Source organism: Cyprinus carpio, chromosome B21 (assembly GCF_018340385.1).
Source record: "Cyprinus carpio isolate SPL01 chromosome B21, ASM1834038v1, whole genome shotgun sequence".
NCBI lineage: Eukaryota > Metazoa > Chordata > Actinopteri > Cypriniformes > Cyprinidae > Cyprinus > Cyprinus carpio.
The window spans coordinates 16888751-16915447 of NC_056617.1; the positions used below are offsets into that span (position 1 = coordinate 16888751).

At 36.3% G+C, this 26697-nt stretch overlaps 1 protein-coding gene across 1 annotated transcript; it reads left to right on the plus strand.

Moving 5' to 3' along the window:
- Window positions 1-1077: 1077 nt before the first annotated feature.
- pafah1b1b (platelet-activating factor acetylhydrolase 1b, regulatory subunit 1b) lies at window positions 1078-21473 on the plus strand. Its single transcript, XM_042747942.1, has 11 exons — window positions 1078-1297; window positions 8399-8650; window positions 14480-14564; window positions 14643-14717; window positions 14829-15035; window positions 16532-16700; window positions 17189-17291; window positions 17417-17645; window positions 17962-18063; window positions 19294-19450; window positions 19541-21473. Exons 2-11 carry the CDS (start codon window positions 8619-8621, stop codon window positions 19612-19614), a joined length of 1233 nt encoding a protein of 410 aa, XP_042603876.1. The 5' UTR covers window positions 1078-1297; window positions 8399-8618; the 3' UTR covers window positions 19615-21473.
- Window positions 21474-26697: the final 5224 nt, after the last annotated feature.

Genomic DNA, 26697 nt, shown 5'->3' on the forward strand with positions numbered 1-26697 from the left:
TATATATATATATATATATATATATATATATATATATATATATATATATATATATATATATATATATATATATATATATATAGCACTCCCTTTAAAACGCATGAGTGTATCTAGGCAAATTTGCACATTTGTAAACAGGATTGTCTGGTTATTTCTTCCTTTGTACATTGATGTGTGATGATGGCACTGTATACTGTATGTATAAGAGCCACAGAGCAGTGACTAGTAAAGAGGGCTAATGCATGCACTTCATACTTGACTGACTTCAGCTTGATTTCAAGGAATGTACGACAAGAAATATTGTTATTGCATTGTGATAAAGTGCTACAAATAAAGCAGTTTAAATTGATTGTTATTTTAGTATTATTTATATAGTTTTTAATGAATATTTTGAATTTGCTTTTATATTTATATTAGAAGTTTTCATTTTATCACTTTAAGGCATATATATATATATATGTATATATATATATATATATATATATATATATATATATATATATATATATATATATATATATATATATATATATATATAAATATTACTTTTTTCTTTTCAGTTTTAACTGATTTTAAGTTACTTATTTATTTCCATTTAGTGCTTTAATTTCAACTTATTTCAGTTAGCTCCCAAAGCTACATTTATAATTTTCTTTTAGTTTTTAATCTAATTTTATTTTATTTCAGTTCACAAAAATGTTTTAATAGTTTTCGTCTTAGTTCACATTCGCAGCGAACTGTACCCATGTTTAAATGAATTTAAATCTTACTAATTTATCTAATGAATAATAGCTAACGCAGAAATGTAATAGAAATTCTTATGACATATTTCCCTATTTGCATTTATTCATCAGTGCAGTTAAATTGCTTGTGCTGCTATGCAGCGTGCAATAATGTGTAACTGAGGGGATCGCATAATTTACAATAATTATGGTAACTACCATATTTTGTTTTTATACAAAAAAAAAATAGGTTTTAAAAAATATTCACACTTGGTTAAAATGCATAAATTCATAAATGCCCATATTTATTGAAACGTCCCACCATAAAGCGCGCCTCATCCTCAGTGTCAGCTGAAGGTTATGATGTAAGTGACCGGCCGCTGTGATCCTCAAGGCGTGCGCGCCCCCGGCCGCGTCATCAGTAGACGGTTATGCGGCGCAGAAATCAGGAGCAGAAACAGCGCTGACTGAGCCGCAAAATCGGAAGTGACTTTCAGCGGAGACACGTCTCAGTCGTTTTTACTTTTTTACCTGGCTGCGATATCTGGCAGATGAGACACCCCTCGTATTAAAAGGTAAGGGTCATTTCTGTTCGCTGCTAGCTGCGCTTTAGTGAAAGTGAGTCAGGTAAAGTGTGTATGTGGCTGCGAAATCTGCGCCGCCTGCCTGACTGACTCAAAATGGCGGACAGGCCGTTAGAGCAAAATAAGGGTGGGAATATCAGAGAGCGATATAAACTAACGCCGGTAAAGGCACGAGTTGCATACACACGTAGATACGAAAACGATACGTTTATCTAATTCTCATTAAATTCAACCAAACGCCTTGCTTGACCTGAAATGTGTGACAGCCGGCCTTAAGTGATTTGAGCCATACTAATGTTAGCTAGTTCGTGTTAGCATCCTCTCCGCACTAAACTCGTTGAATAAGTGATAACAGCAGCTGGTGTCATTTGTATTTATGTGTTTCATAACCTCTTTGCCATTAACGTGGCTTCATAAAGCCGTGTAAGTTGTATTTCAGTGGCTGGTGTGGGTGATATTTGGGGTTGGGTGTGCCTGTGACGGTTGAAGGCCGGATTCATCTCGTCGATGCCGGTGTGTAACTGTACGCTTCGCTGCTGTTTTGATAATATGCGGTTTAATCTGTCAACATGTGTGGTATGTTGTGCTGTGTTTGCTCAATAATAGTCGAGCCGTTCATGATTATAGTTGGCAAACAATTTGTGGACGTTGACTGTCTGGCTGCCGTCATGTTATGATTCTGTTCAAGATGGATTGTTTTTGTATGAGATAAATAAACAATATTCTTAAATGATATTGCGAGCCACCGGCAACTTAATATTGAGCAGACATATAGGCTATGCTCAGTTCTGGTATGAAAACATCACCAGCTCAAGAATCATGACATGTCGAGGTGTGGGCTTGTCTTGTTTTCGGTCACACTTGATGTACTGTATGTACATGCACGCCTTGGATTATTTAGCTGTCATCACTCTCTCACCACGCGGGCGTTGCCATACTGTGGCCAATGATGATTATTTATCCGGCCTAATTCATTTTAGGCTTCTTGGCCTGAACTTGCCTTATGTCTGACGTCATTCAGTGTGACGTCTTCATTGCAGTTTAATTATGATGTAATTTTTCCCCCTCATATAAACTAACGCCTTACATTCCGAGATGAAAATGACAAACTGACACAATTCTTGAGATGTTTTTTTTTTTAGAAATAAAACCGGCTATCAATGAATTATAGGCCTTTTTCCATGAATGTATCCAGTGTGCTCCCATATGTTTGGAATTATTGTAAATTAGGGGTTTGTTTACGCCCACACAAATGCTTGACGTGTAATCCAATCTGATTTTTGGATGTGATTCATCTCCTCTGACCAAGGCTAAAAAAAACAGCATGAATGAATTAAAATGGATGCACCGATGCATCAGCTAATAATCGGTAGCAGTTGATAAAGGCTATTATCTGCTCTATGGGTCATTGCAAATTGTCTAAAAACAGCCGAAGATCAAGGCCAATTATGTCCTGTCAATCAATAGGGGGCAGAAAAACATGTCATACTGCAACTTGTGTGTGGAGCAAATGTCTCTTGTTTAGATTTAGGGCTGTCGAAGTTAATTCAATAATAATGCATTAACGCAAGGGTGGCGAACTCCGGTCCTGGAGAGCTGCAGCCCTGTAGAGTTCAGCTCCAACCCTGCTTAAAACTCACCTGACTGTAGCTTCCTAGTAACTGTTCATACCTTGATTAGCTTATTCAGGTGTTTGATTAGGGTGGAAACAAAACTCTGCAGGGTTGAGGCTCTCCAGGACCGACGTTCGCCACCCCTGCATTAATGTAATCTCACTTAAAAAAAAGAAAAAAAAAGAAAAGAAAATATATACATACACACACACACACACACACACACACACCCCATAGTTAACGCTGGTTCTATAATATGACCCTATGAATCACCCATAGTTCAGGCCAGGGTTGCCAGTTCTGTGGTTTTTCCTTTCACCAAACATTATTTGTGGCACATCACTCATCCAGTATTCACAAAGAGCTTTGTTCTCTGTTACTTCTAATTAAAAAACATAGTCTCAGCTCTCTAATTCTGTCCATTTTGTCAAAATATTCAAACAATAAATGCTCAGATTGTTGCATTTATGTTTTTAGTACTAATCAGAATATTGTTAAATTATTGCCAAATATTTATTTAAAACATAGACTGATTACGAGATTGTATATAAAAATTTACCTGGTAGTTAAAAACACCATTGCTACATAAAAAAAAAATGCTTTTAAATGCTTTGTTGCAGCATTATAATATTCTTCTAGCATCTCTAATATTTAGCGTACTTTTAAACTGCTCATCCTCTGAAGACTTCATGTCATGAGGACACGTATACAGCCAATCCTCACTGTTTTTAGTGTATTATGGAAATTTATTGGGAGCAGGTGTTTCTGACAGTGGGACAAGCCTTAGAGATGGTTTAAGACACACCCACACAGTTGCATCAGATGAAATCAAAATTCAACATCAATTAATGGTTCCAATCCATTAAATCTCTTCAGCGTGATCTAGGTATACTATATACTTGGGTAATATGAGTATTTCAGTAGAATTTTTTTTGTTCAAAAGCACTTAAGGTAATATAGTATTCTTAAGTTCAAGAATACAAAAAAAAATAACAGAATCTTACTTATTGTACAATCAGCTGTATTTCATACTGACCCACTTCATGGATTTTGTTGCTCTGTCACAGACAGCCTCATTCAATGAAAAATTCACAACACATTTTCATGTTTGTCTTACTTCAGGCAGCTACCAGACCTAATCCCTTCATGTGCTCAAACGTGGTGACCTTTCAGCACTAGTGGTTTATGCTGTTGTAATGAAAGTATTAGGCCTAGCTTGTTTTAAAATAAAATAAAATAAGCCAATACTTTTTTTGTAGTAGTAGTAATAAATCAGTATTCATAATTTCTTTTTGACATTGCAACTGTGCCTGACTTTTGTATGTGCATACCTCTACTTATTTTTTAAACCAAAATTGAGAACCAGAAATTACAGATTTTTTTTCTTCTGTTTTTGTAAATTTAATTTTTTTTTTTTTTTTTTTTTTTTTTTTTTTTTTTTTTTTTTAATAGACATTTGCATATAACTGCAGCCAAACTGTATAGGCTAGCACTTTTATGATTGTGTGATTAGCCATCTCTGGTAGAGACAGACATTATGGGGGTTGCTAAAGGTGTATTACCTCCTCATTTCATGTTTCACATTTGTTTTTGTGCTATAACATAGTATTGATGAGCCCATGCATGTTTTTGAATATATCATTATATTATAGAGCTGAAAACATATAACAATCTCAGGGTGTACTCACACTAGGTGTTTTGAACCATGCCCGAGCATGTTTGACCCCCAAAGCCCAGTTCTTTTGACTAGTGTGAGTGCTCTGTGCCACTCTCGGGTGCGGTTCGTTTAGCCGGTGTGTGAGTGCTAACCGTGGCGGAGCACGGAACAGATATTATTTTGTGTGCGGTGTGCTACTGTCATCATTACGACCGCAAACCTATTCTATTACCTCTACTACACTACACTTTTCAATTAATTTAATTCAATCAAGTATATTTAGGTTTATAATGGCTCTGGTTCTTACCTTGTTGATGAACAGGAAATGTAGTTAGCGAGTAAAGCTGCAAATTATTTCATTAACGTCAGCCGCCTCCTACCTTTCTGATACATACAAGTGAAAATCAATGCATGGCATAAATTATAAATAAATTATTATTAATTATTTGGCAGAATATAAGTGAAAGTGGTTTTCTCCGTTATCTCATACATGACGTAAGCTTGCTCCAGCCCGTAATGTTTAGTTCAAGTGTGAGTGCAGGCCAGCGGGGTGTAGGGAGGGGGGATAATTGTGCTCAGGCTCGGTTCAAGGCAACCGTGCCTAGTGTACACCCTCAGCATTGGTCTGTCACTCACCTCACTGTCTCACCAAATCTGACTGTCTGTGCGAGTTGAGCAGTGGTTCTTGGAACCCAATTTGAAGCGTTGTGTAATCTCAAATATGGCTAACATCATGTTTACAAATGTCTTATAAGTTTAAGTTGAAATTCAGATTGCAATAAAATATTGTTTATATTTAGGCTTTCCATTGGAGAGATTGGTATTTTAGAAATTAGCTACTGTCAAGTTTGGTTAGATTCATAGAATGATTGTAAGAACAGCTTGTATGTCCTTTTGATAAACATGTATACTGACCTTTGCTTTTTGTGTAATGCAGGGAAGTTAAGCTGACTTACTTCCCCTGCTTGGGACATGAATTGTAACTTTAACTGTATAGTAATTGGTTGTGTATTATTAGGGAAGTAATACCTTCACAGAAATGAATGCAGTATTACTGATTAGAGCTTCACAATTTATCACATTAAAATCAAAATATGATGTGTTTCCGTTAATGTGTGGCATGCTTCAAAGTGAATGAGCGGTGTTCTGTCCTCTGCTACTCTCCAAACACACGTGGTATAGGACTTGTTTGTTCAGTGGCCTCAGAACAGTTTGCTGTTTTTGATTGTTCCACATGATCTGTTGGTTCAGTTTATGTCCACAGTTCAGTTGTGTTAATGTGCACTGAGAACCCTAAGTGAACAAAGCTTCTTATACTCATGTTATTCCATATTGTTATATTTAATTGTTGGGCAGGAGTGCATTTCAAACTATTGTGAGTTACACAAAAGGTGGTTCACCAAAAAATGTAAATTCTGAAAATTTAAGCACTCATGTCATTCCAGACTCATGAGACCTTTGTTCATCTTTAACACACAAATGAAGATATTTTTATTATTCTCTCAAAAAGACATCCGCATGACTATATAATCCATCTGAATCAAGTGGTTTAATCCAGGTCATCTGAAGAGACCGTCGCTTTATATGTTGAACAGAATTCATTTAGGCTTTATGCACAAAAGCATTGATCAGTGCACACACACAGATCACATCAAACAGGCAATAGAAGCTCAAACTGGTTTGAAATGACATGAGGATGAGTAAATGGTGACCGTTTTCATTTTTGTGTGAATTATCGCTTTAAAAAACCCTTTTTTAGTCTTCAGCCAAAAATAAAGACTTGAGGATTAATGTAAAGCAATTACTATAGAAATGTTGAATAATCTGTGCAGTAATAGTAATAATAATAATACCCGCCAAAGTAAATAAACCTTCAGGTGCATTGTGATTATAAAGAATATTCACCTTGGGCTAAAATGTATTGGCAGTAGAGCATGGACAAAAAAATGTAGTTCAGAGACATAAGGCATTACACAGTTTTGATAATGACCACAAATTGTCTTATAGCATGAGGGGCTGTTGAAGTGAAGATTGTAATGTGTTTTTGGAATGAACTGCACTAAACATAATATTTGATGTTCTTTCCCAAGTCCAAAACATAGCCACATGTCTGGATATCTCATCTGCTCTCTGAAGGCCAGATTAGGCATTTTTCACCTGTGGCAAGCTATTTTAGTTTGGACTGCATAGATTAGAGTGGATATTTGCAGGCTTTCAAAACCGACTGAAAGGATTACTAAGTAGTGTCTCAGTCCCCAACACCCTGCTTCTCAGCTGGACAACTGTTTATTGGACCACCATCCCCTCAGGATTAGCAAAGAAGATTTACGCCATGCCACCTTCAACACTTCCAGGCTGGTTGTCATCGAGGGGCTAAATGTTACTGTAGATCTTTGGGTTGGCTGTGATGGTTTCTTGTGAGCGCACATGGTCAGAATGAAATGTTTGATTTTATATAAATTGAAGAATGAATAAGAAAGCTAATAGATTAATAAAGGCTCCCTCTTTTGTGTTTGTAAATGTTTTTTGTCTGGTTAAATGTAGGGCTGCAGCTATCGATTATTTTAGTAATCAAGTTTTCTACCGATTATTCCATCTATTAATCAGATAAGAAGTATTTTTTTCTTTATTAAAGAGAAATACTAGATATACAAGAGAAAATAAAATATGTATCTTAAAATAAACAAATACTTATTTCCTTTTTAGAAAAATTAACATTTTAATTACTGAAATTGCATACATTAATAACCGTGAAAACTAAATCCATTTAATGCATTTAATTGCCAAATTACATTCAAAATACAAATATATCAATAAAAAATAAAGTAAATAAAAAAAAAATGTTCACATTACTTTAAAAGGGTAAACATTACAACCTAAAATTAAGGCATAAATCAAGAAATATAAAAATCTGTCACATTACTTTAAAAAAGGTAAACAGTACAAACTAAAACTAAGGCATGAATCAAAATAATGGTAATAAAAATAATAATAATAATACCTAAACATTGCATTTATGTTATGCAACTTAACTTTCAAGTTTCAGTGTAACTAAAGCTCAAGCATGACAGCCTTTACTGTCTTCTTGGAAGGCTTTGTGGATTTTGTAAGAGGCAAAAATCAGTGGACAGGAAGGTAACTTTGAACAAGAGTCCAAACAATTTTCTGCAACATGAAATTAGAGTTATTTGGAGAATAAACCCTCTTAAGGGTCTCTACTAATGGTGTGTGTGTGTGTGTGTGTGTGTGTGTGTGTGTGTGTGTGTGTGTGTGCACTGTTTTTTGATATCCTTCATTTTCTGTGTACTGGTCAGTTCAAAGCAGTGATAGAAATTAATCTGTTCCAGTAAGTTTAAATTGATTTTTACATTTTACGGGCCTTCTTACCATTTATAAATCCTTTTTTTTTTCTCTCTCTCTAAAAGTGTGCATCATCTTTTGAATCAAATTACTTTACACTTACATTTAATCAGTCAATTAGAAAGACGATATTTGGGCTGTTACCAAAAAAATTATATCAGTATCAACAAAATTCATCTTTGAAATGCAGAGGAAACAAAAGCTGCATCTGAAGGGGCATTTAGATGTAGGCCTATTTATACACTATTTAATAGGGGTTTAAATCAGATGGTTCGTCACACTATGATATTGATTCTCACCCAGCGATACGATATTTGTCAATGCTTCAAAAAGACTTTTTTTTACATTTTAGACTTCAGTCAGGTCAAGGTCAGAATTATTGCCACTTCACATTTGACTTGTATGAGCTTTTATGTTTCTTTTTCTAATTAATCTCTCTTTTTCTCCTTTCATTTTCCCTAGATGGCAAGTTGATCAAATTGGTGTTAGTTCCAGTGGGTCATCAATTTTGTCTTGTGTGTCACTGTGGACAAAGTCTACAGGCTGCAAAAGTGACGTCGGTTTGCACAAGAGTGTGAGATTGTGTCTCTCATCCAACAATTCGTCCTGCTGAGGAGCTGCTCCGGACTGTTTGCCAGCTCCCTACTTGGGGCAGAGACAGCACCCCCACTCTCCTGCCAAAATGGTGCTGTCACAGAGGCAACGAGACGAACTGTGAGTCTGAATTCTCATGTACTCATAATATACAGATCTGTATCGGTCACATAAATAGTCCACCATATTTGAAATTCTGTCAGTTAACGTATTGTACAGAAAACAAATCACACTGGGTCGAAATTGCACTGTTTAGAGAGAAGTCGCATCAGTGTATAAGCCACTTTTTTTTTCATGTAAAATACCAGTAAATAAAAGTAAATGTTCCCCTCACTCCACAACAAATCCTTTAAATTTACCTGTATTCAGAACAGTACAGGAATGAAAAATGGAAGTATAATAATTACAAAAATTATGTAAAGCGAAACTGAAACTGCCAGAGTGTGGGAACTCTCATTCGGCATGAATCCTAATTTGTTCACTTTGTGTACTTGTCGTTAATTGCATTATGTAAGCCGCTTTAGAATACAAGTTGCAGCATGTTCCAGATGATTTTTAAAAAGTGACACATTCCTGAAAATACAGCAAGTGAAATGGGTAGATATCAGTATGTGATCAAATGAAATGATTATACTCAAGTGCAGTTCAGTGAACTAGTAAAGAGCATGACTGCCTGTGCCTCAGGGAGCATCCTGCGACAGCTAGTTAGCGTTAATATTTCATAAAGCCTCACGACCGAGAAGTGGAGGAGGGGTTCACAATTGCGTGACCATCCTTGTGCATTCTTTACGCATCACAAAGCACTAGGGGTCTCTGGGTAATCTTGGGTGTACTGGAAATCTTTGAATTTCTCCATTCACTTATTTAATGAGTGACAGTGATGAAGAAACTATTATGATATATGGTAAAAGGTGAAAGGGCAGTTCTGTCTGATATTTGAGGAGCACGTTGTTGTGTCGTTGTTGGCTGACCGCCTTGTTTGGAAGCAATGGTATTGCTGGAAGCTTTGTACTGCTGAAGCCTTTAAGCCAAAGCAGCATTACAAACATCAAAAGCCTTAACCAGTTGAGGCCAATGATTGTAATTCAGCAGCTCACTTAATAATCACTACACTGAAGTTAAATCGTGCTTTACATTTTTTCTTTAAAGTGTCATTTCTGCTCTACACAAAATGACATTACAAAAATCAAAGTTTGTTAATGATGTGATTAGGGCTTCTCAATTATGACAAAAATCATAATCACGATTATTTTGGTCAATTTAACACGATTATTAGTGGGCCATATAACCCCCAAAAAAATTTATGCAAGTCTAAAGTATTCATTTAACAGCCTATAGAAATTGAAAAATCAAATGTAAAACAAAAGAGCATAGTCTTCACTGCAAGAAATTATACTTTGTTTATACTCCACAACAAATCCTTTAAATTCACCTGTATTCAGAACAGTACAGGAATGAAAAATGGAAGTATAATAATTACAAAAATTATGTAAAGCGAAACTGAAAACTGCCAGAGTGTGGGAACTCTCATTCGGCATGAATCCTAATTTGTTCACTTTGTGTACTTGTCGTTAATTGCATTATGTAAGCCACTTTAGAATACAAGTTGCAGCATGTTCCAGATGATTTTTAAAAAGTGACACATTCCTGAAAATACAGCAAGTGAAATGGGTAGATATCAGTATGTGATCAAATGAAATGATTATACTCAAGTGCAGTTCAGTGAACTAGTAAAGAGCATGACTGCCTGCGCCTCAGGGAGCATCCTGCCGACAGCTAGTTAGCGTTAATATTTCATAAAGCCTCACGACCGAGAAGTGGAGGAGGGGTTCACAATTGCGTGACCATCCTTGTGCATTCTTTACGCATCACAAAGCACCTAGGGGTCTCTGGGTAATCTTGGGTGTACTGGAAATCTTTGAATTTCTCTATTCACTTATTTAATGAGTGACAGTGATGAAGAAACTATTATGATATATGGTAAAAGGTGAAAGGGCAGTTCTGTCTGATATTTGAGGAGCACGTTGTTGTGTCGTTGTTGGCTGACCGCCTTGTTTGGAAGCAATGTTATTGCTGGAAGCTTGTACTGCTGAAGCCTTTAAGCCAAAGCAGCATTACAAACATCAAAAGCCTTAACCAGTTGAGGCCAAAGATTGTAATTCAGCAGCTCACTTAATAATCACTACACTGAAGTTAAATCGTGCTTTACATTTTTTCTTTAAAGTGTCATTTCTGCTCTACACAAAATGACATTACAAAAATCAAAGTTTGTTAATGATGTGATTAGGTTTGATCAATTTTGTGTGATTTATTAATAACGTTTGTTTTGATTGACTTCCACTGTATGTAGAAAAACAAACATTTCTTCAAAAAAATTTATGCAAGTCTAAAGTATTCATTTAACAGCCTATAGAAATTGAAAAATCAAATGTAAAACAAAAGAGCATAGTCTTCACTGCAAGAATTATACTTTGTTTATACCTTTGCTTCTCATTAAAGCTAAAGACCTTCTGCGAAGAGGAGTGTGAGATTTTGTCTTTGTCTTTTGTTGTTTGATTAATATTAAGCACTATCAGCAGCAGGAATATAGCCCACTGTCACTTTAAGAGCCGCAAGGATCCAATTTACTGTTACACATGTATTTTAATTTCCAGCTGTTTCAATTCATTTATTACATAACCAACAAGGGTTTATGTGAATAATCACTTAGCGCCACATTTTGTCACATTTTTGCTGTATTTGACCGTTTAGGCGCTTACGTTCAGCTAAAAGATGACTTCACCATGTTTGTTCCGTCTGTGAGCGCAAGCCTCCTGAGGAACAGCTCAAGTTCTCTTTTGCGATCTTAAAAACATTAATAAATTTAATCAACTTTAATAATTCAAGCATGTCCAATTTTGCAAAGTCACGTTATGTGATTTTACTGATTTACACGTGAAAATGCTGGAAAGGGGGCGTAACTCCCCCAGAATTGCTGCCGTTTTCAACAGTGACCGCAAGCTAGATTTTTTTTTCTTGCTTTTTATTTCACGTCTTTTGGACTGAAGCAATGCAACACCTGCAATGATAGAGCTTGAAAGATCAAAGACAATTTTTAATATAACTCCGACTGGATTCGTCTAAAAGAAAAAAGTCATATACACCTAGGATTCCAGTTTTTGCCTGTGGTTACTGGACCGCTTGTGTTCTACAGCTTCCTTCCGAAAAGTCACTGTTACTAAAACTAGTCTCGAGGGTGCTGACATGTCTTTATGACATGGTCTAAATTTAGCCTATTGGCCAGTTCATGAAATATTCACCATCATCTGAAGAGGTGAAAGTCTCATTTACATAATAAAGCACAGGAAGAGAAACGAAGAGACTGTGTTTCGAGAAACTGAGTGAAAGTGCTCAGTCCTTCATTTTGGCATTTCCTGCTTTCATTTGAGACTTTCCATCCTTCGTGGTGAGTGTCCATGACAACCAGGGCACTGTGTTTTGGTTACTTTCTGGCCCTTTTTCCCCCCCAGTCTCCACGTTCATTATAAGATGGAACTTTCTTACTTATACTGCTGAAACTGCACTATTTATTGCCATGTAGACGTCACAGTTACATCACTTGCAGCTGCGCGCGCACTGTGGTGACAGAAAAACACTGGTAACGAGTGGAGGGAAAATCCATGTAATAAGAGAAAAAAATTATTTTGTGCCTTTGGATGTCAGAATCTGAATGCAAATCATTTTTATGGAATACTGTCATCTAAGACGCCATTTAAAGCTAAACGCAGATGTTTAAATGAACAAACAAAGGATGAAAACTGCAATGATTACTCCTAGTATATCTATCTCCTGTATATCTCCTAGTTCAGATTTTATAACTCGATTTAACAACAAAAGTGAGTTTGTCAATTTTGAGGGGAAAAAAGCCAGTAGTCAGGGATAGGAACTATTAGGAATGGGGGATAGGAATGATTCTGAACCGAGGGGAAAAGAGAGAATGACGAGTTGTTTTCAGAGTTGTGAGAGAGAATCTTGGAGAAATGCAAGAATAAAGTCAGAAGTTTTAAATATATACTCAAATTTACCTTTTTTATTATTTAATTCCATGGCTTCGATAGACTGCTACTTGAAAACTGTCACTTTCTGCCACCAGTCACTTTTCCGCCCATAAAAAAACATCACCGTTTCATAGGGGTGGCAAAAATGTCAATTTATCACAATTTTTTTTAGAAATATCACGATTCTTTGTCATATTGGTTTTTCTATTTTGCAAGTTGTTTGAGCATTACAGCCAAACTAATTTCCCTATTGTAAAGACAAAGCCTTTCAAGGTAACAAAATATAAAAAAGAATTGCAGATATTTAGGCCAAAGTGGATGAAGATAATAATCTTTGTAATTATTTTATCTTTGTTATAAAAAAGAAGAGAACAAAGATACACATAATATACAAATAAAACAAACAGTGTTTTATTTTAAGGTACAATTTAAGGCTTTAATTGAATGAACAAATATAAAAACTGTATATATATATATATATTGATTCCTATTAAAGCAACTGTATTAAAATATTTCAGTCAAGAGTAGTTTTTTTTTTTTTTTTTTTCTGTTTTGGTGTTTTACTAACATTAAATGAATAATTCACCCAAAAATGAAAAGTTTTATTTGTATACCATTTACTCACTCAAAAGTTGTTTTAAACCTGAATGAGTTTCTTTCTTCTGCTGAAAATAATGCAATTTTGAAGTATGTGGAAAACCAAACAGTTGCTGGTCCACAGCGACTTACGTAGTATTTTTTTCCTACTATCAAATTCAGTGTGGACCAGTAACTGTTTGGTTACCCACAATATCTTCTTTTGTGTTCAGCACAAGAAAGAAATTAGTACATGTTTGGGACAACATCTGAGTGAGTAAATAACGACAGAAATTAAATTTTAGGATGAACTATCCCTTTAATGACAGTTGGCAGCATGTTTAGTACTGTCCCTTTAAGACCTGCATGCATCTAATATACACAGGTACATATCCGTTTTTCTCTTGACTGTTTACTTTCATTTTAGAAATAACCAACTGAGTCTAAATGTAAACCTTGTGTGTTTTGACAGTATTAGCGCAAAAGATAACCAAGTTCAGTGATCAGGTGCTGTTTAACAGGTTTTTTAGTGCACGCCCTTCGGGTGTACATGCTCAGAAAAAGCGCACATCAGAACAGCACGTGAATGAAACGTTGTACCAGTAATTCTTTAAAGCACTGGCAAATAATGTACTTTTGCGATTGTGAATAAGTGCAGTGTCCTGTAACTCTACCACTGAGTTAACACTGATGTGAATGTATGTGGCGTTGTACAGTACATTGATACGGCAGTGCCAGAACTGCAACTGATAGAATGTGTGCTATAGCACGATACTACGATATTTCTTCAAAAGCAGATTGTGGAGACATTTTTATCGTCAACGATCAAAAGTCATCATATCACACACCCCTACTGTTTCATCGAATTGGTCTGTAGGACATGAGTATTGCATCACCAAAGCATGTCAAAAGCAAAAGAATAGCCTTGTTCACACTGCAGCTAAATACATTTGTCACTTCTATTCAATCTCGTTCTGTACACATAGTCTGTACATAGGTTATCTAAATGTTGTTACTTCTTAACAATAATGTAGCTGATTCTTTCCTGCATTTGAATGCCATTGTCACTCACAAAACCTTTCAGCCCTTTCAGTGTCCAAGTCCTTAACAAAATTTACATGGATCCGTAATTATGTGACCTGCTGTATATTGACTTCATCTCTGTCACTGCTTGTGTGATAAGTGCGGTCTCATCATTGATCATTCACCATACATGTATTAAATCTAAATGGATTTGGTGATGATTACAAACTGATAATGTTCTCATTGAAGAAAGGCTTAGCTGCATGATTCCAGATCTCTTTATCTAATGAAATATGATCTCTTTATCTTTCAGAAATCGAGCAATAGCAGATTATTTGCGCTCTAATGGCTATGAAGAAGCATATTCTGTTTTTAAGAAGGAGGCAGAGTTGGATATGGTAATAGCATGTTTTTACACTAAGCTTCAAAATGGAAAAAGATGTATTAAGTCTCATTCCTACTTGTAATTTCTTCAGAATGAAGAGATGGACAAGAAGTATGCAGGCCTTTTGGAAAAGAAATGGACTTCAGTCATCAGATTACAAAAAAAGGTCACTAAATTTTTTCAGTATATTCTTATTTAAAAAAAAAAAAAAAGGGCTATATTTCTTAAATACATTTTTCTAAATGACCAATCCCAGTATTTCCTGTATTTTTGTTAGGTAATGGAGTTGGAGTCCAAACTAAATGAAGCTAAGGAAGAGATCACTTTAGGAGGCCCCGTGGGACAGAAACGAGATCCCAAAGAGTGGATCCCACGCCCGCCTGAGAAGTACGCCCTCAGCGGCCACAGAAGCCCTGTCACACGTGTCATCTTCCACCCTGTGTTCAGCCTCATGGTCTCCGCCTCAGAGGACGCCACTATAAAGGTGTTTTTTTTTTTTGACTATTTTTGTCATATATTTTGACTTTGATAGGCTGCACAAGGATGTATGCATATGCTATATGGTTGGTGTGTTATAAATCCATCTGCTCTTATTCTTTTCTGCTGAGTCACTGAGTGTCTCCATGGAGAAATCATGATGCTCTGGTTTCCCAGGGCAACGGCGCAGTGAGCAGTTATCTGGACACCAGGCAGTGCAGTTATAAGCCTTCTCAGCCTGCATTTCTGTCAGATCTTTCTTTGTGCGTTTCTCTGTACCTTCCACATGTCAGGACATGGATAGATCCCAAATAAATATCACAGCCAGACTGCTGGAGACATTTTGCATCACACCTTTTTATATAGGTCTTATATATCTCCCCTATATTCTGTTGTCTAACCTGTTGCCATTTGCAGTTGAAGCGGTATACTGTTCTATGCTACATTTAATACTTGCTATTATGCTTTGCTACTGTACATTTAACATTCTAGATTGGAGTGTTAGTGTAAAGTAGAGCTTGCAAAAATAAAGCAGTACTGGTTATCCAAAAAAGTATTTGATGACTTAGTGTGTTAATATTTGTCTAATGTAAATGATACTGTGCAGCTCTAGCAGTCTTTCGTGTTTTTTGGAAACCAAGCTCTGAGTTAACAGAGTGTGAGTGGCGCATTGTCATGAACGATGCAAAAACAGTCCTGTTTGTGTCACTTGATGAGTTTGCAAGAATTTTGGCTTGGGTAAATGAAAAATATTGAAATATTTATTTAAAGATGTTCCCAATATGGATCGCTAATAATGAGCACTCTAGTTTTTTTTTTCTTTCATAATTCTGTATACACAACCATTCAGAAGTTTGAGATATAATGTTGTGTATATGTTACCAGATCATATCAGTTATTATACTACTATAAAGTATATTATTTATTGTATATTTTTATTTGATTGTCTATTTATAATGTATAATATGATATTTATTATATTATCATTATGATTATTCTAATTGGCTGTGGGTTTTGTCCAGAATTGCATTGGTGTAGTTTGATTCTGAAAAATGAATTCTGTATGTTTAGGGGCTTTTGCACCAGAGGAACCTCTTCATAATTCCTAGAACTATTGGCGGAATTTTCCGCTTTTTGGCGTTCGCATTGCAGGAACTAGGAACAGTTTTAGTTCTAGGAACTCTGTTTGGGGGAACTCAATTAGCTCCTACTTCAGAGTAGGTCTTAAAGACGTCACTATCGGCCTCTTCAGCGTTCCTGCTTCCGGTGCAAATGCAACCAGGAAAATGGGTCGGGAAAAAAATTGGTTCTCTAGGAATAACCATGCTGGCTAGTTCCTAGAACTGCACTGTGTGAAAGCACCTATGTTCTGAAAGTACCAGAGCACTCAGATGTTTTACTCAAGTTACACAAACTGTTTTTCAAAGTGTGCAAAATTATTATTTTTATTTTGAATCACTTTGAAACAAGCGTTTAAGTATGTTCCGTTGCAATGTTTTGCAGGTTTGGGACTACGAGGCTGGGGATTTCGAGCGTACCCTGAAGGGTCACACTGACTCCGTGCAGGACATCTCCTTTGATCAGAATGGAAAGCTGCTGGCTTCTTGCTCCGCAGACATGACCATCAAACTCTGGGACTTCCAGGGCTTTGAGTGCATCAGGACCATGCACGGTATATATTTCCTGTATTTGCTACCACATTATTACCATTATTCAGATCTACTCTTGGAAGAACTTCCTTAAATGGCCTTTGACCTACCATGTACTGCAGCCACCTCCAATATAGGCTTAAAGCTTACTGGGATCCTTATTAGTGTGCCGGAGAATCCTCTGTCAGGACGCTGAGACTCAGTCAGGACCTGTTGGTCCAGGGGGAGGGGTAAAGGTTGGTTTGGGTCAGGATTAACCAGGCTGACAGATTTAATCTCTCTCTCAAATAACAAAGGTGCTTCTTTTAATCATATGTCATAAGTCCTGTCCTTTACATCGGTCAGTAAATGACCTTAGATACTTCAAATGAAGATTCGGGTTAATTTGTTTGTTTGTTTGTTTGACATTGGATGGTTATGCTTTTAATCAAAAGTCCAGTTGCTTGAGTCTTAACTGTAACTAAACTTTTCCCTGCACCTTTTATCTCATTTATCTTCCTCACATCCTCAGGACATGATCACAATGTGTCGTCAGTTGCCATCATGCCCAACGGTGATCACATAGTGTCTGCTTCCAGGGATAAGACCATTAAAATGTGGGAGGTGGCCACTGGGTGAGTAATACTGAAGTGCATTGTGTAGTAATTAACTAATTTGTCCTTTTTTTTGCATAGCAATACAAAACATTCTGGCAGCATATGCATGTTAATGTATAATGATTCTCTCTGTTTTGCCACAGCTACTGTGTGAAGACGTTCACGGGTCACAGGGAGTGGGTGCGTATGGTCCGGCCCAATCAAGACGGCACACTATTGGCCAGCTGCTCTAATGACCAGACGGTGCGCGTGTGGGTGGTGGCCACCAAGGAGTGCAAGGCGGAGCTGCGGGAGCACGAGCATGTGGTGGAGTGCATTTCCTGGGCCCCTGAGAGTGCACACCCCACCATATCTGAGGCTACAGGATCTGAGGTACATTGTGTTGGTTGATGTGAACCTCATTTTCCCTTTTCTGCATCATCATGATCCTCTAGAACAGGCATCCTCAAATCTGGACCTCGAGATCCACTTTCCTGCAGAGTTTAGCTCTAACCCTAATCAAACACACCTGAGCATGCTAATCAATGTCTTTGGGATCATTAGAAAATCACAGGCAGGTGACTTTGATCAGGGTTGGAGCTAAACTCTGCAGCGCATTGGACCTCCAGGGCAAGATTTGAGGAAGAGGGCTCTAGAATGATATATTGTTTTTCATTAACAATTTATTGTGTTTACTCTCTTCTTCCAGAACAAGAAGAGTGGAAAGCCTGGGCCATTCCTGCTATCCGGATCCAGAGACAAGACCATTAAAATGTGGGACATAAGTACTGGCATGTGCCTTATGACACTGGTGAGTTAAGTTATATTTTAGGCAGCTTTCATTGTATTATATCTATTGCTATAATGCCTGTGTTCAGAATAGAAAATCTACTGCATTCTGCATTTTTAATTTTTTTATTTTTTTATAGCTGTTAACAAGTATGCACTACAGAAGCCCATTTCATCCACATAATATAAAAAATACATTTAAATGAAATAAAACTGAAATTATAAGATACTAACTTGTAATTTAGAGATTTTTACAAGTTGTCAGTAAAAATGTGAAATTGAGATTTTTACCATTTCTCAGGAAAAAAAAAAAGGTCCATTGTTGATTATCAATAGTGTAAAAATGTATGAAGCACTGCTCACAAAAAAGTCACTTTCATACCAAGCAACTTTCTGCTGGTTAACACAGTGACTTGAACCCGTTGCAAAATCTGCATGGGAAATTTGTGTAGAATTCCTGATTATATGGATTCCTTTTGGAATGTGACTGCACGTGTCATAAATAATGAGAAGTTGAGATTGAGACACTAAATCATACCTGGCAAGTTGGAATGTTTTTTCATAATTAGGACTTTTTGTAATAATTTTGACTGTCATAATTGCCTGTTAGTTTCAGCGTAACTCATTAACACTTGGTCCTAAATTTGGATACTTTTTTAATCTTATTATAAAATTATTTCAACTTGCCAAAGTATTGCTTTTTCCTTATTTGGTGTGGAAATGGGCTACCATTTATTTATTTAATGGTCAACATTTTGAAACCGTTGTGTTACATTGTGACACTGTCATTATGTTGAATGGTTGAGTTTACGATTTCTAAAAAAAAAAAAATGTTTTTGTTTATATAAAGAGTCAATAACAGTCCAGTTAAATAATGAGTTAAAGAGGGGATGTTTAAAGTAGCAGCTGCTTCATTTCTCATGCTTTTAATGAAAAGTTGCATTGCATTACCCAGTACAATGTGCACTATTTTATAATGCACATTTTGTGAAATGTATGCACGGTATTCCATGCATATAGACATTTTGCCTTGGAGTGGTTGTATACTATTTTGGACATGGCCACTGTGTGTATATCATACTTTATTACTGCTTTGTATTTGATCGATTGAAGTATTAGCAAACTGCTTTTTCAAATACACACTGAAGTGACTTTTCCCATTTACTAGATCTACTGAATCATATAGCAAATTCTGGGCTTTTATCCATTATTTCTCTTTCTTTTTTCATCTTTTACTTCTCTCTCCTCTCAGGTCGGTCATGATAACTGGGTGCGTGGAGTGCTGTTCCATCCTGGTGGGAGATTTGTAGTGAGCTGTGCTGATGACAAGACCCTGCGTATCTGGGACTATAAGAACAAGCGCTGTATGAAGACCCTGAGTGCCCATGAACACTTTGTTACCTCTCTGGGTAAGCCAAGCAGATGTCTGCCTGGAAGTGGTGAAATTTGAATCTCATTATACAATTAAATAAATGCAATCTTCATCCTTTCCTCCACAGATTTCCACAAGACTTCTCCTTACGTGGTGACAGGAAGTGTAGATCAAACAGTCAAAGTGTGGGAATGTCGTTGATCGCCATAGGATCCGCCCCTTCCCTTTCCCCCCAACGCCATCACTTTGGCCACTCCCACACCTGCTCTTCAGGATGCACTCATTACTATGGTTACCACCCCATCCAGCTCTCTTCTAATAACTATTGTCCTTTTATGTAAATTACTCTGGATGTAGTTTGAGCTTATTAAATGTTACACAAGACACTCACAAGGTAAAAAAAAAAAAAAAAGAAATGAGTCAAAAGTAAACAAGTATTCTTGCATGGTGAATCCAGACCTTGTATACTGTACATTTTTTGCTTCTCCTCATCTAAAGTACCGTAGGGATGCGGAGCACAGGTGTTGCTCTCGCCTCAAGCGTTTCTGAACAGAAGGCAGAGTTCAGGATACAGGGCACTCAAAACCGTTCTGTTGGACGTTTACGTTTTCTTTCTTTGACGTTTGTCACATTCTGCTTTACAGAATGCTTTAAATATTTAAACTGACTGAAGATGAACAGCTTGACGTGTCTGTTCCGGGGGTCTGTAATGTAATTTAACCGTGTGAACGCCTGGATGCTCAAAAGATTCGTCACTTTAAGAAGTGGTAACAACTTCAGTTCACATTATTGAACCGTTCTCATCCATAAAGTCCTTTGTGTTTAAAAAGCAGGCAAATCTACAGGCAATCCCATTAGAAACTAAGTGCAGGAAACACGATATGAGCTTTTAAAAGGACATGGATCAGTAAAGTGCACTTGTCCCTGGAGAAATTAGGGTTTACATTTTTTGTTTTTTGCTTTCTTTTTTTTTTGTTTTTTGTACAGAAGATATCATTCTGACACCCTCCGTCACCACGTCTTGGAAATGGAGGACTTTGACATACTTTATTTACTGATAGAGGGCAAGTGAAGTGCCATTTTACTTATTCTTAATTGCGCACATTCACCATTTCTAGTACTGTGTTCAACTTTCGGGACAAATGCAGCTACATCTCATCCACGGTCTGATTTCCTCCCAGATTTCACTCTGACTGCCCTCATTCTGCCTCCCTATTCTCAAAAATGACTTCATTCGGTCATAGGCTTCATTAACCCCTCCTCCTCGCGAAACGCTCTGCGTCATTGATATAGCGCTTTCATTGCTTCGTCATTCTGCTGCTTGCTTGCACCATCTGCTGCCCGTCCGCTTGTGCACGCGTTTGTGAAGACTTCAGGAGACGATGCCCGTACGGGCTTTTTGATGTGCTCTGTGGTACTGCTCAGTGACCATGTGCCGATGAGCTCTAGTCAGTCTCTCTTGATTCAGGGAGGTTTTTGGCATTGCAGAAGAAGACGCTCTTTTTAAGGGCGTCACCTCCACCGTAGATCAACGTGCAATATCTATAGGCTGCTCTGTGTTAACTATTAAGGTGTGTATGTGTTTTCTATGAACACAGTTCTAGGAAGATGGCCTCCTGATCAGATTAACAGGGCAGACAGACGAAAGTCCGACAGGAGCGAGTTTGAAAGGTACTCCACTGGCTGCCGTACAAGGCAACAATTAGCAACTTATAAGACTACATCAGTGGTGAGTAGTTTGCTGTGCTTGTTGGTCCGCAGCGTACTGTTTCCAACAGTAGAGTCATGTATGCCCAACCACTGCCATCCTAAAGCTGTGTATGTAGAATCTATGGATGTGTGCGTGGGCGTCACTTCCTGCAGACTCTGACTCCAGCTATTCGCTTTCTCTGCCTTGTTAATGTACTGAGAATCCCCAATATCGAGGACTTCATTCTGCTTTTTGTGGTCTCACTGTTGACACACACTCGTGCACTCACATAAATAAATAATTGTCCATCAGTATATCTTGATGTCATTGTTTGCAACATAATTAAAATAATAAAATATCTGTAAATATACAGCAGCCCATCTATTGTTGTTCTTTCATCAAGGATAGTGGCCAAAATATTGCCACTCTCTTTGTAGGAATAATGCAACATTTCAACCAAAATAGGTGTTAACCTGAGGGGTATTCAGTATTATTCAATATCTGTGTAAAAAGAGTTTACTAATACAATATAAGTTCATTAAATAAATTAAGTAAATTAGTTATTTTCATTGTTTTGCAGTGTAAGCATTAGAATATAGTACTATATACATGGTTTCTTAAAATAAGATCCATGTTGTAAGATTTAGAATTTTGAAATTAAAACTTTTTTTGTGAATGAATTGTATGAATTAGTTTGGGTTGCAGTGGGCCAAATCAAAAAAGGTAAATTAATAATCTTAATGTATTATACATAGAGAAACACTGAATATCTGTGCCCTGAATATTTGTGCATTTTATAAAATAATAGGGTTGTGCTGATAGATTATAGTCAGAGATAACGCCTGTGGCTGATGCCTTTGATGATATCAAGATGATTATAATAATAATAATAATAATAATAATTATTATTATTATTAGGCTAATATTATCATCTAATTAATATCAGGGTTTATTTGTTCCCTTATGTTTCTTTTGGTTATATAACCAACCACACACGATTCAGTTGGGTTTATGAATGCAGTGGCCAATCAGAGGCGTTCAGATGAGTCATCGCTGAAACACCGCAGTTTTGTTGTTGAGTGCGTGTGCTGCTGACTGAATTCTGCTGTCTCATGAATTCTCTCATCATAAACAAAAAAGTGCAGATGTAAGTATAAGAGCTGATTTAGATTTTTTATCAAGTGCATTAACTCTCGCTAGACCGAGTCAGTGATGTTCTTTGATCATGTAAATGTTCATTGCTCCTTTTCTGTAACTGCTGTTTGAATAACGCTGTTAATGTAAGCATTATAATTAGTAAATTACAATGTTTTTATTAAACTGTGATCATGTTAAATACAAATTACGGCTATTAGGTAAATAAGCAATATGAAATTGTGTGTAATATAATAATAATCAGAACTGTGTGATTTTATTTTTATTTATTTTTGAAAAGGACAATGTTTGTAAGCTTATTCTGTACACTGGTCTCCTGCAACAGTGACTTTGTTCTGACCTTGCACATCTAATGATTCCATGCCTGAGAAACTTCAACAGACTGGCGCCAAAACAGCAGTTTCCATGGAAACAGTGGATGATGCAGCATGGACACAGCACTGAGGACGTCAATAATGTCTCCTCTTTTTTTCACTCCAGCTTCTGTTTATTTGTATTTGTTGTTTTGTTCCTGTAGATAATACAACACAAGCCAACAATTGAAGACTAAACTACTAAAGCGCTTTCATTGCGTTTCTCAGCCACTTGTGCATTTGTAGATGTCATCTGACAAACCAGAAACTACTTCATATAAACTTATAATGGTCCTAAGATAAGGTAAAGAAAAAATAACACCATTTATGTAAGACCAAATGATACGTTTTTATTTGTAAGGCCTCATTACATCCCCAGTGTTGAGGATATTAGGAACAATAATATATTTCAGCCTACTACATCAGACATTTAGACACAGGACACTGTATCCTGGCAACAGTCTCCGTGTGAGACAGAAAGCTCAATTCTCTCTATGGAGTCTAATGAGTCGGCCAATGAGATGGGCGATGTTTGTAAGGGATTCAGTGTCCAACCATGTAACATTTTAGCCAATGTTTTAATTTCCTGCTCTCTCTCTCTCTCTATATATATATCCTGTAAGGGAGTGTAAGATGCATTTTACTAGTGTGTTTTAAAGGATAAATTGTGAGAAAACAATAAAATATGCAAAAGTAATAGTTATTTTTGCAGCATGTTTGGAGTATAATGTAAATACTGTTTTTTCAAAAAGGGCTTTTAATCTCTCTGCTTCCTGAAGAACACCACTAGAGGGAGCACTTGCATTTATGATAGTGTAACAGTATCATAAAACATAACTTGGAAATAAATCGTGATATTTTTCAATGAAAACATATCTAGTCAATAAATTCTTATTGATGAGTGCATACACAAAGATTTTTGAATGTTACTGTTATTACTACATTTTCATCCCTTTTCATTTAAAAAATGATAACTACTTTGAAATTTTACATGAACTATAGAACTTCTATTTGAAAATATTGTGAAATTTATAAAAGCTAGTGCTGTCAAAAGATTAATCGCATCTGAAATAAAAGCTTTTTTCACATAGTATATGTGTGTATACGGTGTATACTTATTATGTATATATAAATACACGCCCATGCATGTATATATTTAAATAAAAAAATTATAAAAAAATTGTTTACATATTAAATATATATAATATAAATTATATGGATATGATTATATACATGTAAATATTTTCAAAATATATACTATATGTGTGTGCATTTATATATACATAAATATACACAGTACACACAGATATATTATGTAAATAAAAACTTTTATTTTGGATGCGATTTATCATTTGACAGCACTAATAAAAACATCATCTGAGAATTACTGGTATCAGTGGATTTAATTAAATTCCTATGAACTGGTAACTCTAATAACATAAAGGTCCAAATTTATATCAAACTTTTATTTTATTTATTTAACAAAACAACATTAATGTTACTCTGGAATGTTTATGCAAGTAAATTAAAACGAATACTATACACTCTTAGGAAATTGGGGTGGTATCTTTTCAAAAGGAATGAATTGTGAATATTACCTTAAAAGATCATAGTACCTCAAGTGTACATATTAGTCCCTTAATGGTACCTTAGTACATTTTGAAAAGTGACCGCTTTTGTACCTTTTTTTCTGAGAGTGTATTCATTTTACTTCTATAGACTTTCATTTTCAGATGACAAGGATGATAAATGCTTCAATACAGATGCATGTTAATGTTTATCAACAAAATTCAGTCCCAAACATGTGTATGAGGAAAGAGGCTAAAATATAATACAAAAGTAATTTTTGAGACGAATCAAACTTAAAGATCAAAAATAAATAGATGTTTAGATCTAGTGTACAAATATGGAGATGTTGTTACAATGTTTCAGCAGTTGACTTGAAAGACATCTCATTTTATCATCCCAGCCTGCAGTGAACCTGTGAATGACAGTCAGACTGCAGACTATTTGTGCTGCGTGTAGGTAGTAAAGTTTGTGCTGTATATTACATGAGCTGCATGTGTGGACATCTGCTGTTTGGGCGCATACACAGACATGCACTTAATGTTGACTGTCTATGTGTGTATTTGTATGTATGTGTATTACCATGTTTTACGCAGCTCTGAGCTCAGTGCTGATTGGAGGAGAGGCTCTGACTGTGTGCTAGTCATCTAGGGTATCCCTACAAATCATCCAATCACAGTCTGTTGCCATGCAAGCGCTCATTCATAAGGATGTCAGCATGCACGCGCCACAATACTGTTACACAGCACCGTAAAAGCAAGCTGCTTCACATTTTTGAATTTTACAATAGTACAAGGGCCATTAAAAGGTCTTTATATTTGTGAATTATTATTATTATTATTATTATTATTATTATTAACAATAATAATAATAATAAACGTTGTGGATTATCATTGCAACTGGCCAAATTCTGAATTCAGCCCATTTATCTTGTAATTTATCTTGCAATAAGGTCCTTTCTTCGTGCATTGTTACATTGCATTAATTTAAAAAATCTTGGAATCCAAAGTATATTAATAGTTAAAGCAATCATAGGCCTACTAAGACGGTGTATTATTTAAATAAAATATTAAATATGTTTAAATACTTAACAGCTTTCCAGATATGAAGTTTCAGTTTCAAAAGCGTCTGACTTGCATACTAACGAAACTTTTTTTTCTTTTAGTTAGGCTTAGAGCTATTTCTTCTTAACATTTTCAGTTATATTGCATGAATCATAATAATTTGTTCATTTCGTAACAGAGCCTGGCTGCCTGTAAAACAAGCTGAATATGACAGTAACGTCACTCATAACTGCGTCTGTTCACCGCGCCCTCGGTTGCTTAAGAACTTGTATTACTTGCGAGGTAACATAACACACACCAGACAAACATACCGCATACACATTCGTGTTCTTCGTAGAGATTCTTGCGTTGTTTTCTTCGGTACACAGTGAACATTGACTACCCAAAAGCTAAACCACGATCTGGGCGTAGCCATTTCGACACTCGTTTGGGATGATTGGCAGGTACCAAGACAGCGAGGCAGGCTCACGCTCTATGGCAAGCCTCTTCAACATTTAAAAATTAAAACTAAAATCCGTATATATCTTGTTACTAACACATATTTTTCTTAGATAGTAGTAGTATACAATAGTGACTAGTATCTCATCAGTTAACTAATTTTTCTAGTACTTATAGCAACTAGTCTTTCCCAGTACTGAATAAAAGTATCTATTAAAATTTGAATTGCTAGTAAACTTTTTAATTGAACTATGAAGTAGTCATTTCTACTAGTATATACGACTAAACTAAGTAGTGAGGCAAGAAATGTTACTACAAAAACTGGGATAGATTCTAAAGTTATAGTAACAGCTAGTGGGATAGAAACTGGTAACTAAGAAATAAGTATAGTGGCTAATGATAAAATCGCAATACATAACAACAATTGACCCTTCAAAGAGAACTGCCCCCCTTCATTAATATTGATACGCCCAATAAGACATGGTGCTCTCACACCATACATCATGTTCATTTTGTAAGAAATTCAAACAATAAATACCATTTTGTGGCTCTTGTGTTGTGACAGATCGCTATAGCACCTCAGTTGAAGCAACACGTGAACCGATCATCTCTTCAGCTTTACTAGTTATAAGGTTGGGCGATGTCTACCAAATTGGCATCGGACAATGTCTACAGTGATCATGATGGACAATGACATCGGGGAAAGGGGGAGGGGCAAGGAAGGGGTGTGCCCGGCGTGTGAATCCGTATTCAGAAAGGCACGTAAATAACATGTTCTACAGAGTCACTAAAGGGCATGGTTAGCTGCTTGCTTGTGGTAGCCTGTTACATTACAGTACATAAAAGTTCACTTACTACATGAACAGAGTAAGGAGAGATGACTGATGATGGCGAATGATTTGCAGATCCTGAGCACCACTGACAAGCATCTAATCTTGTAAAATGTGTGGTAAGTACTGCCGCTCTGTAGAACACACAGACTATGTGTGATCACGAATCTCAAAAGTGAAAGTAAAAA